At 43.4% G+C, this 12,255-nt stretch overlaps 1 protein-coding gene across 1 annotated transcript in view; it reads left to right on the top strand.

Annotated features, from left to right (window-relative positions):
• The first annotated feature begins 1,558 nt into the window (after nt 1–1,558).
• Nucleotides 1,559–12,255, top strand: part of p3h2 (prolyl 3-hydroxylase 2) — a 157,038-nt gene continuing 146,341 nt past the window's right edge. Inside the window, exon 1 of the mRNA XM_043702558.1 lies at nt 1,559–2,060. Within this exon, the coding sequence (XP_043558493.1) occupies nt 1,662–2,060 (399 nt within the window). The 5' untranslated portion in view covers nt 1,559–1,661. The remainder of the gene's footprint in view (nt 2,061–12,255) is intronic.

Raw genomic sequence — 12,255 nt, 5'->3', positions numbered from 1 at the left:
TCTAGGTGTCACATTAGGGGAAGAATGTAAATGCACTGGGGAAAATGCAGAAGAGGTCTACCAAAATGGTTCCAGGGATGCAAAACTTCAGTTATAAGGATATATTGGAAAGGTTAGGACTGCTATCCTTTTGAAAGGATAAGACGAAGAAGAAATTTGAGAGAGGTTTGGATAGAGGATAGAGTAGATAGAATACCTACAGTGTGGAAACAGGCCCTTCAGCCCAACAAATCCACATTGACCCTCCAAAGAGTAACCCACCCACACCCATTCCCCATACCTATTACTCCACATTTACCCCTGACTAATGCACCTAACCTACACATCCCTAAACACTATGGGCAATTTAGCATGACTAATTCACCTAATCTGCTCATCTTTGGATTGTGGGACAAAACCAGAACACCTAGAAGGAACCTATTCAGACACAGGGAGAATGTGCAAACTCCACACAGACACTCACTTAAGGCTGGAATTGAACCTGGGTCCCTAGCACTATGAGGCAGCAGTGCTAATCACTGAGCCACTCACAGGCCAAACTGCTCTGCTTACAAAAGAATGAAAAGTGAGAGGAAATAAATTTAATCTGATTGCAAAAGGAGTAAACGTGATGTGTGAAAAACTTTTTCACACAACACGTGGTTTATGTCTGGAATGTACTACCCGGAAATGTGTGGAGGCAGGTTTAATTGAGGCATTTAAGAGGCATTTGGATGATAATGTTCACCAATATGGCAGGGGCAGGGGGTATGGTTCCACAATTAATGGACCATCCCTGTCCTACTGCCTGGAAAAGTCTCGGAAGCTACTTATTGCTGAAAAACTGGAATAATGCAAATCAATGTCTAGATCATAATTCTCGATCAGGTTGTAAAAAAAATCTTAAAATTAAACAGATTGATGTCTGTCATTGAGTCAGAGTTTAACAGTAACAGTATTGAAAGAGGCCCATCATGTCTGTGTTAGTTACTAAACGTTCACATATTCTGATCCCATGTTTTGACACGTGTTCATCTAAATAATTTTTCATTCCTTTGAGGTTTGCTGCCTCTAACACCCTTTTGGCCTGAGTTCCAGATACCCACAACATTCTGGGTGAAATCTCTTTCACTCAAATCCTCTCTAAACGCCTGTTCCTTACATTGAAATAAATTGCAGATAAAACCCTCAATCAGCCTTCAGCCAAAAAAAAACTGATTTACTTAATCGGATTTTGACAATTCTCTATAGCTTAGCCCTTAGTCTGCACCCCTGGCCCATCTGGTCTTATTTCTTACTGCTTCTCCCTCTGCTTCGCCCTTATTGTTAGTCTCTCATTCACTTACATAAGATTTTAAAAATCTTCTCTGGGAGTGTCCCACTTCTCTCTCCCTCTGCCCATCAATTTAATATTACACCTTCTCCCCCTCCGCTTGGCTCGTTTTTCTGTCAAATATTTTGATCACTGATTTGGAGATTGATTTTTTTGTTAGAATCTGACATTCCTGCATCTACATGGCAGGGATTACTGCCTGAGCAGCTAACATCTGGACATGATTAATCGGCCTGAATTGCATCTATTTCTCGGAGTTGATTTGGTTTGGGCTCAGTGGTGTATTTAACAAGCTGCACAGAATCAGAAGCAGTTCTGGAGTGAATGAGTGTAGGGGGGCAAAGAAACAATGATGAGAACATTTCTGATTATCCTTTCCCTCTGTAGTATGCAGTGTGAGGAAGTGCTGAAGCCCTTTGACTTGTTGTATGAGGAGGGAATCCAGGCGTATTACAGAAATGACTGGGAAGGTGTTGTTCACTATATGGAAGAGGCTACTCGCAGCTATGCTCAGCACAAGAGTATTAAAGTCCAGTGCCGGCTGCAGTGTGAGAAGCAGCATGAATTCCAGGAAGCAGCCGAGTCCAATCTAATATTCTTTGCAGTTATCTTGAGAAGAGCTCATTGTATCCAGGAGTGTGAGTCACGGCGAATGGGTCCACCTTCTATGTACAGGGTCAGTGAGGAGGTTGCACGTGAGTTCCAGAAACGGATCGTCTATAACTACTTACAGTTGGCCTATTACAAGGTACTGGTAACGCAGGGGACTGAACTATTGATGTTGAGCTGTGCAGGGAAGGATGGAGAGTGAAACTTTTCTGTTGGATTTGCTCTTTCCCACAGGGTTAGAAGTTTGTGACTTGGCTGAACTCTTGTCCTGTATATTATCTCCTTCAGCTTCCTCCCAAGTGTCTATGTTTGAAGCAGTTTTATTTTTTTCTGTTTCCACTTTTAGCCTGTCTGTAATTAAAAAGGAAGCCGAGAGTGTGAGAGACTGACACAGTCTGTGTTGGGGCTAACAGTCCTTGTCACTGAGCTTCACTTCCCACAGTTAGGTTTTTGCCTCTGCCCTCACTTGGCAGAGTACAGGAGTGGGGGATTGACAAACTGGCAGGGGAGTGGGTAACAGGGTACTCTAGTACCCTATTTGAGGGGTGTTGATGTTGAGGGTTGTTGTTGCCCAAGGGGTGAATGTTTGCCAGAGAAGTGGAGAAGAGTTTGTATGTTGGAGCAAATTACTGCAGATGCAAGAATCTGTACTGAAACCAGCCAATGCTGGCAATCAGTGGGTCAGACAGCATCCATGCAGAGACAGTAAGCTAATGTTTCAACTCGAGATGACTGTGTTCATCAGAGCTGAAGTGTGTGTGTATGGGGGGGGGGGGGGGGGAACGGACGGTGGTGCTGCATTTATGCTATACATTCAATTTACGCACCACTCTCTGCGTGAAACAAGTTGCCCTATAGGACACCCTACACCCCCCCCCCCCCCCCCCCACCCCAAACTACAGCATAAATGATATCCATCCCACACTTCACTTCACTTCAGCTCTGAAGAATTATCTAGACTCGAAACATTAATTTGCTCTGTCTCCATGAATGCTGTCTGACCTGCTGTGATCTCCAGTTTTTAGTCAAGGATTTGTATGTAGGCTGGTGCCCTGTATGAGCTCACTTAACTCAGGATCTGAGCAGGATGCTCCTGATGTTGGAGCAGTCAGCTGCTGTGGGTGCTCAGGGCAACTAATTGTTACTTGGGTAGCTCAGAGCTAATACACTCCTCAGCAACACCTGAAGGAGTAATCTGGAGCGTGGGCAAGGATTCACCAGGATTTCACATTTTGATGCATTACTAACCAATCTCACTTTGAACTTGTGTGACTCCTGACCAGTTTGCTGTATTTAACCATGTAATCATGACAAAAGCTTGTATTGATATAGAGCATTGATATAATCCTATAAGATGGTTGACATAATTGTTATCAAATAAAATTTTACCATGAGCCAAGTGTTATTGGGAAAGGTGGTCTGAGATTGATCAAAGAGCTAACTTGAATGAACCCTCTTTAAGGAGGGAATGTGTGTGTAAGTACCTAAACATTTCAGCTTTAGCAGCTGAAGAGACTTTTTAATGGTGGAGTAATTTTTTCAAATAGGAGGAGTGCAGAGATCTGGTGGTGATGAGATTGAAGATTGGCAAGATGGGCAGGGGTAATATAACGGATGGATTTGAAGAGCAGGATGAGAATTTTAACATACTCCATGGCGGCAGGGTTGAGTTTGGGCTCGTGCAGTTCTTGGCAGTATCTGCATTGGCAGGGCCCATCGAGGACTCAGTGGTGGTGGAGGAGGGGTTCAGTGGAGGTGAGATGGAGCTGAAGAGTGGGGACTTCTTTGTTTCAACGGCAGCAGTGCAGTGAAAGGCATTCCAACCTGGCCACCAGGCCTATGGCCCATAACAGAACCTTTGACAAAAGGGACTGTAAAATTCAACACTTTATTTTTTTTTTGACTTTTATTCTGTCTTATATTCTTTGGTTTATTTTTCTGTTGGCACCAGAGAGTGGTGACACTCTACAATGCTTTTTACTGTATTTTGCAACAAGATACTGATGAAAATAAGTGAGTCAAATCAAATCAAAATCATGAGATTGGCTCCCAATTGAGCAACATTATTCAGCAAGCGCAGTGAAACTTGATATAAAATTCATAGATGGTTACAGCACAGAAAGAGGCCATTGATGTATCATGTTCGTACTCATCAACAATCTGATACATTATCCAACTTTTGGCCCATTGCCCTGAAGCTTCTGAAAACACAAGTGAATATATAAATACTGCTTAACTGTCACAAGTGTCTGACCCGCCCTTTCATATAGTAAATTCCAGACTCTCTCTCTGCCCTGGGACATGGGACAAGAATAGGAAATTGGGATTAATGCATTTTTAGCAGTAGTTAAGATAGTGCAGACTCGATGCCTCCTGGTTATTGACACCTCCTATTAATAGAAAAACTAACTCCTTACTTAGAAGATTTTGCGGGTGATAGCTATGTTCTCATGTCCACCCTCAACCTTCACTGCTCCGAGGAAAACAGCCCCAGCTTACTTGATCATTCCTGGCCCTGCAGCCCAGATAACATCCTGGTAAGTGTCCTCTGCACCCTCCAGTGTAACTGGATCTATCCTATAATGAAGTGACCCAAACTACACATGGTATTCTAGTAGTGGTCTATTCTGTTTTTATTCAGTTCCAGCTTGATCTCCCTGCTCTTGTATTCTATGCCTTGCCTAATAAAGGCAGGTATTTAATATGTCGCCTTAACCACTTTTTATCTGCCTGCCCTGCTACATTCAGGGGTCTATGGAAATGCATACCAAGTTCCCATTGATCATCAGTACTTTCCAGAGTCCTACCATTTATAGTATAATCCCTTCCCTTGTTAGTTGTCCCCTGTTGTATTACTTACACTTTTCAAGGTTGAGTTCCATTTGTCCACTGCTCTGCCCGGTTGAGGAGTCTATTGCTATTCTCTTGCAGCTGTTATCCTCTTTACTATTTACCACACTAATGAATTCCTTTTGTCATCCATAAACATTTTGATCATACCTCAACATTTAAGTCCAAATCATTAGTTCCTTGAGGAACCCCACTAAAAACAAGCTTTCAATCAGAAATATCCCTCTCCATCGTCACGCTCTGCTTCCTGATTTCCAGTCAATTTTGGATCCAATGTGTTACTCTGCCTTGGATACCATTGATTCTGCTTTCATGACTAATTTGCATTGAGCGACCATCTCAAAAGCTTTTTTAGTAGGACCTGAGGACAGAGTGTAACATGTCACTCGCAGCTGGAATTTTTGGAAGGAGTTTTTGGTTCAGTGAGTCAAGAGTTGGAAGAACGCAGGTTTGAAAGCTGGTCCAGGCAATCGTAGTAAGTGGAGCTTGGACATTAGCATCCAGCGAGTATGAGGGTATGGGTCAACCTTCTACAGCCAACCCCCACTGGGGGTGTCTGTGTCCATTAAATGCTTTGCTGTGAGGGTCTACAATGATGGGAAATCTCCACTGCTTGGTAGATTTCCAACATTGGTTTCTTGTAAATGTATTTAAATATTGTCAATATACATTCTGATCAACAGGGCTCACATAACAACACACAGGGGCTTTGGAAATAACTTAACTTAAATCTGCGGTCTCAGTGAGTGAGAGTGGGAACTGATTGCAGAGCTGTGATTTGAGAAGCAGTGAATGTGGAAGCTGCACTGCAGGACTTTACCAAGGCTCCTGAGATATAACCTTCCAAACCTGCAACCTCTCGCATTAAGAAGGCTGAGGGCAGAAAATAAAGGAGAACACCATTGCTTGTATGTTCTGCACCAAGTCGCTCCCCTTCCTGACTTAGAGATATATCACTGTTCCTTCAATGTGACTGGATCAAAATCCTGTGACTTGTGCCCTAACAGCACTGTGGCTGTCCTTAGGACTGCAGCAGTTCAAAAAAGTAGTTCACCATCTTCTCCACTATGATTTAGAGATGGACAATCACTGGCTGAGCAAGTGATGACTACATCACATCATCATCAAATTTCTATTTCTAGACTATAGAGCTGTCTATATTAGCTATCCCTCTAATCTGAGTCTAATGCACTAGCTCCTCTAATGACAGGTTTTCCCTGACTCAAAGGATCATGCTGTAAGGTCAAATGAAATAGGGATTGATAGGAAGGGTGAGGAGAGTAACAAATTTAAAAATATTATATATGAATGCACAAAGCATTAGAAATAAGGTGGATGAGCTTGAGGCTCATTTGGAAATTTGGCAGTTATGATGTTGTGGGGATAACTGAGACGTGGCTTCAAGTAGACAGGGCTTGGGAAATGAATATTCAAGGCTATATGTGCTATCATAAGGACAAAGTGACAGGCAGAGGGGGTGGGGTGGCCCTGTTAGTAAGGAATGATATTCAATCCTTGCGCGGGGGGACCTAGAATCAAGGGATGTAGAGTCAGTATGGATACAGCTGAGAAATTCTAAGGGTAGAAAGACCCTAATAGGAGTTATCTACAGGCCCCCAAAAAGTATCCTGGATGTGGTGTCTCAGTTGAATAAGGAGCTGAAATTGGCCTGTCGCAAAGATATTTCTACAGTTATGGGGGGTTTCAACATGCAGGTAGACTGGGAGAATCAGGATGGTACTGGACCCCAAGAAAGGGAGTTTGTGGAGTGTCTCCGAGATGGATTCTTAGAACAGCTTGTGCTGGAGCCCACCAGGAAGAAAGTGATTCTAGATCTGGTGTTGTGCAACAAACTGGATTTGATCAGGGACCTCGAAGTAAAGGAGCCATTAGGAGGTAGTGACCACAATACTACAATAAGCTTTAATCTGCAGTTTGAAAGGGAGAGGGTAGAATCGGAAGTGACAATATTTCAGTTGAGTAAGGGGAACTGTGAAGCTATGAGAGAGGAGCTGGCCAAAGTTCAGTGGTGCAATACCCTAGCAGGGATGGCAGTGGAACAACAATGGCAGGTATTTCTGGGCAGAATGCAGAAGATGCAGGATCAGTTCATTCCAAAAAGGAAGGAAGATCCTCAGAGGAGGCAGGGGTGGCCGTGGCTGACGAGGGAAGTTAAGGACCATATTTTTTTTTTTTAAAAAAAAAAGGGAATAAGTATAACATAGCAAAGATGAGTGGGAAATCAGAGGACTGGGAAGCTTTTAAAGAACAACGGAGGATAACTAAAAAGGAAATACGCAAAGAAAAAATAAGGTATGAAGATAAACTGGCCAAAAATATAAAGGAGGATAGTAAAGACTTTTTTAGGTATGTGAAAAGAGAAAAAAAAATTAAGACTAAATTTGGGCCCTTGAAGACAGAAACAGGTGAATTTATTATGGGGAACAAAAGTGGCAGAAGAGGTGAATTGGTACTTTGCTCGTGCCTTCCCCAGTGAAGACAGGTCTAATCTCCCAGATGTAATAGTGGCTGAAGGACCTGAACTGAAGGGAATTTATATTAGGCAGCAAATGGTGTTGGAGAGATTGTTAGGTCTGAAGGCTGACAAGTCCCTGGGACCTGATGGTCTGCATCCTGAAGGAGGTGGCTCTAGAAATCATGGATGCATTGGTGATCACTTTCCAATGTTCCATAGATTCAGGATCAGTTCCTGTGGATTGGAGGGTGGCTAATGTTGTCCCACTTTTTTTTAAGAAAGGAGGGAGAGAGAAGACCGAGAATTATAGACCAATTAGTCTGACCTCAGTGGTGGGAAAAATGCTGGAGTCAATTATAAAGGACGAAATTATGACCCATCTGGATAGCAGTAACAGGATAGTTCAGAGTCCATATGGATTTGGGAAGGGGAAATCATGCTTAACTAATCTTGAATTTTTTGAGGATGTAACTCTGAAGATGGACAAGGGAGATCCAGTGCATGTAGTATACCTGGACTTTCAGAAAGCCTTTGATAAAGTCCCACATAGGAGATTAGTGAGCAAAATGAGGGCACATGGTATTAGGGGCAAAATACTAACTTGGATTGAAAATTGGTTGGCTGACAGGAAACAAAGTGATAAACGGCTCCCTTTCGGAATGGCAGACAGTGACCAGTGGTGTGCTGCAGGGATCAGTGCTGGGACCGCAGCTTTTAAAATGTACATTAATGATCTAGATGAAGGTATTAGAATTTATATTAGGCAGCAAATGGTATTGGAGAGATTGTTAGGTCTGAAGGCTGACAAGTCCCCGGGACCTGATGGTCTGCATCCTGAAGGAGGTGGCTCTAGAAATCATGGATGCATTGGTGATCATTTTCCAATGTTCCATAGATTCCGGATCAGTTCCTGTGGATTGGAGGGTGGCTAATGTTGTCCCACTTTTTTTTTTAAGAAAGGAGGGAGAGAGAAGACCGAGAATTATAGACCAATTAGTCTGACCTCAGTGGTGGGAAAAATGCTGGAGTCAATTATAAAGGACGAAATTATGACCCATCTGGATAGCAGTAACAGGATAGTTCAGAGTCCATATGGATTTGGGAAGGGGAAATCATGCTTAACTAATCTTGAATTTTTTGAGGATGTAACTCTGAAGATGGACAAGGGAGATCCAGTGCATGTAGTATACCTGGACTTTCAGAAAGCCTTTGATAAAGTCCCACATAGGAGGTTAGTGAGCAAAATGAGGGCACATGGTATTAGGGGCAAAATACTAACTTGGATTGAAAATTGGTTGGCTGACAGGAAACAAAGTGATAAACGGCTCCCTTTCGGAATGGCAGACAGTGACCAGTGGTGTGCTGCAGGGATCAGTGCTGGGACCGCAGCTTTTAAAATGTACATTAATGATCTAGATGAAGGTATTAAAAGTAATATTAGCAAATTTGCTGATGAGACAAAGCTGGGTAGCAGGGTGAAATATTAGGAGAATACAGGGTGACCTGGACAGGCTAGGTGAGTGGACGGATGCACGGCAGATGCAGTTTAATGTGGGTAAATGTGTGGTTATCCACTTTGGTGGCAAGAACAGGAAGGCAGATTGCTACCTAAATGGAGTCAAGTTAGGTAAAGGGGCAGTACAATGAGATCTAGGTGTTCTTGTACATCAATGAAAGCAAGCCTGCAGGTACAGCAGGCAGTGAATAAAGCTAATAGCATGCTGGCCTTAATAACAAGAGGAATTGAGTATAGAAGCAAAGAGGTCCTTCTGCAGTTGTACAGGGCCCTGGTGAGACTGTACCTGGAATATTGTGTGCAGCTTTGGTCTCCAAATTGAGGAAAGACATTCTGGCTATTGAGGGAGTGCAGTGTAGGTTCACGGTCAATTCCCAGAATAGTTGGTGGGTTTTTTTCATCCATGTGTAGGGCTATGAGGGAGAGGGGGTCGTGTATTTTTGTGGCTAGCTGGTGTTTATGAATCCTGGTAGCTAACTTTCTTCCTGTTTGTCCTCCGTAGTGTTTCTGGCAGTCCTTGCATGGAATGTTTCGGACAAAGTTTCAGAAATGACAGCCAGACTACTGAGACCCCTTGGAATCTGAGTAGCACACAAACCCACCAACACTCCCAAACAGAAACAAACAAACTTAATAGACCCAGTACAACCCATGGACAAAACCAACATCATCTATAAAATTCCATGCAAGGACTGCCACAAACACTACGTAGGACAAACAGGAAGAAAGTTAGCCACCAGGATACACTAACACAGCTAGCCACAAAGACACAACCCTCTCTCCCTCGTAGCCCTACACACGGATGAAAAAAAAACACCATTTCGACTGGGACAACACATCTATCCTGGGGCAGGCTAAGCAAGGACATGCCAGAGAATTCCTAGACCCTGGCACTCCAACCACAACGCCATAAACAAGCACATAAATCTAGGTGCCATCTATCAACCCCTCAGAAAACGAACAGGAAATGACATGACATCACCACAAACCCCAGGAACCCCATCCAGGAGAAAGATATAAATAGAAAGCAGGAGACAACCGCTTTGCTTCACTTGGAGGTCGCCACTGATAATGTTACCTAGCCAGGTAATGAAACGTCTGGATATCAACCCTACAGCTCAGCGAGCAAACCTACACCCTTACTTTACAGATAATGTAACTGCACTGTCCATTTTACATCATCAAAACATTCAATCAAGTTAGTTGAACATTGTTTGGCCTGAGTTGAGTGTGTTGTGCTGGAAAAGCACAGCAGATCAAGGAGCAGGAGAATTGATGTCTCTTGCCAGAAACTTTCATCCGGATTGAGGCTTGTGAGCTGAGGGGAGGGGGTGGAGAGATAAATGAGGGAGGGGGGGGGTGGAGAGAGAAAGTATGAGTGTGATAGGTAGACAGAGGTGGTGGTAATGTGATAGGTGGGAAAGGACGATGGAGTGGATAGGTGGGAAGGAAAGTGAACAGGTCTTGAGGGTGGTGCTGAGTTGAAATGTTGGATCTGGGGTAAGGTGTGGGGAGGGGAAATGAGGAAACTGGTGAAATCCACATTGATGCCATGGCGTTAGAGGATCCCGAGGCGAGGCGTTCTTCCTGCAGGCATCGGGTAGTTAGGGAGTGGTGATGGAGCAGGCCCCTGGACCTGCATGTCTTTGCTGGAGTGAGAGTTGAAGTGTTCGGCCACGGGATGGTGGGTTGGTTGGTGTGGGTATCCCGGAGACATTTTCTAAAGTGCTCTGCGAGTAGGCATCCTGACTCCCCACTGTACAGGAGACTGCACTGGGAGCAATGGATACAGTAAATGACATGTGTAGAAGTGCTGGTGAAACTTTGGATATGGGAGGCTCCTTTGGGGCCTTGGACAGAGGTGAGAGCGGAGGTGTGGGCACAAGTTTTGCAATTACTGCAATGGCAGGGGAAGATGAGTTGGTGGGGGGGGGTGTGGACCTGACGAGGGAGTCATGGAGGGAACGGTCTTTACGGAAAGCAGATAGGGGTGAGGAGAGAAATATATCACTGGTGATGGGGTCTGTTTGTAGGTGGTGGAAATGGCGTGAACCAATTTGTGTTGATTTTCCTTTATTAATCCAAGTTGGTTCAATCACCACTTTAAAAACTTTCAACTGTACTGTTATTTCTCGAAGTTTCCTCTTCACTGAGGTTAAATTGGCTAGCATGTCACAGTTGTACACATGGGAGACCATGTTTTGAGCCAGAAGGTAACAATTGTCTTCCTCCAATCTGCTCGGAGTATCCTGAGCTCCAGTTGCAACTATATCTTCCAAATGAACAACCACTTCCATCTAGAAGGTAAAGGGCAGCAGGTACATGGAAATTCCCCTCCAAACCATGCACCTTCCTGACTTGGTAATATCTTGTCGTTCCTTCACTTGCTGGGTCAAAAATCCTGAAATGTCCTCCCTAACAGCATTGTGGATATATCTACATTTAAAAGGATTAGTGGTTCAAAAAGACAGTTCACCACCTGCTTGCCCAGAGCAAGTGGGGATGGATAATAACTTTTATAGCCTAGTCAGTGATGTCCACATCCCATGAATTTATTTTTTTTTTTAGAATTCATCTTATTGTGGTTGTTGAACACTTTGAAATGTGCTCGAGAAACAATATGCTTGTTTGTTGTGGGTAATCTCTGATGCTGTGCTTTGAAATGTTATTGTTCCTCTGCTTTGACGAGGCAGACACCATTGCTGATCTCTCTCTCTCTCTCTCTCTCTCTCTCTCTCTCTCTCTCAATTGATCACATATGAGGACCAATCTGGAATGGTCAATGCTGTACAAGACCTTACTGTTTAGGACCTTGAGTACTGATGAAGTTAATCTTGGTGTGCATCAGCCCAATGTCAGACTGTGTGTAACTTCAAAGTTAACTTCAAGTGGAAATAAAATAGATTACATTGAACAGGAGTAGAGGATTAGATTGTTTGTTTTAAATCTGAGGAAGTAGTGGCTTTGCACTGGATCTAGATCTGATCCAATTGTATCTTTTAAAAACAGAAATGACCACATGTTTCACTCGCATTGTTTATCTGTGCTGGACCAGGCCTCAAAGATAAATTCATGTTGTTGATTCTCGCTCTCTGCAGAGTGAATGAATCGTTAGAGAACAGAAACAGTTTTTCTGTTGTAACTGAGAATCCGACCTTGTGAACTTTTATCTTCACCAACTTGGTTTGCATTTCACATCTGTGATGTTCTAGCTTTTAATTCCTCCATGCATTTTTCATCATACACATTTGGTTTCAATGAATCATAGTTTAATTAGTTATTAGCTGAAGGTCAGTGAATGCCACTGTCACATCTGAGTTAGGGCATGAGTACAAGTGCCACTCTCGAATGTTGCACACTCTAGGCTGACAGTCCCAAGTGTAGTAGTAAGTGCTAGCTTTTGGATGCTTTGTCAAACCAAAGCTTCCCTGCCCTGTTCTGGGTAATTCCGATGCTGCAAAAATCATTCCATATCGAAGGCCAAACTTCCAG

Source organism: Chiloscyllium plagiosum, chromosome 13 (genome assembly GCF_004010195.1).
Source record: "Chiloscyllium plagiosum isolate BGI_BamShark_2017 chromosome 13, ASM401019v2, whole genome shotgun sequence".
NCBI classification, from domain to species: domain Eukaryota; kingdom Metazoa; phylum Chordata; class Chondrichthyes; order Orectolobiformes; family Hemiscylliidae; genus Chiloscyllium; species Chiloscyllium plagiosum.
Note: the sequence above shows the minus strand (reverse complement) of the source record. Positions and strands in the feature narration are given on the sequence as shown.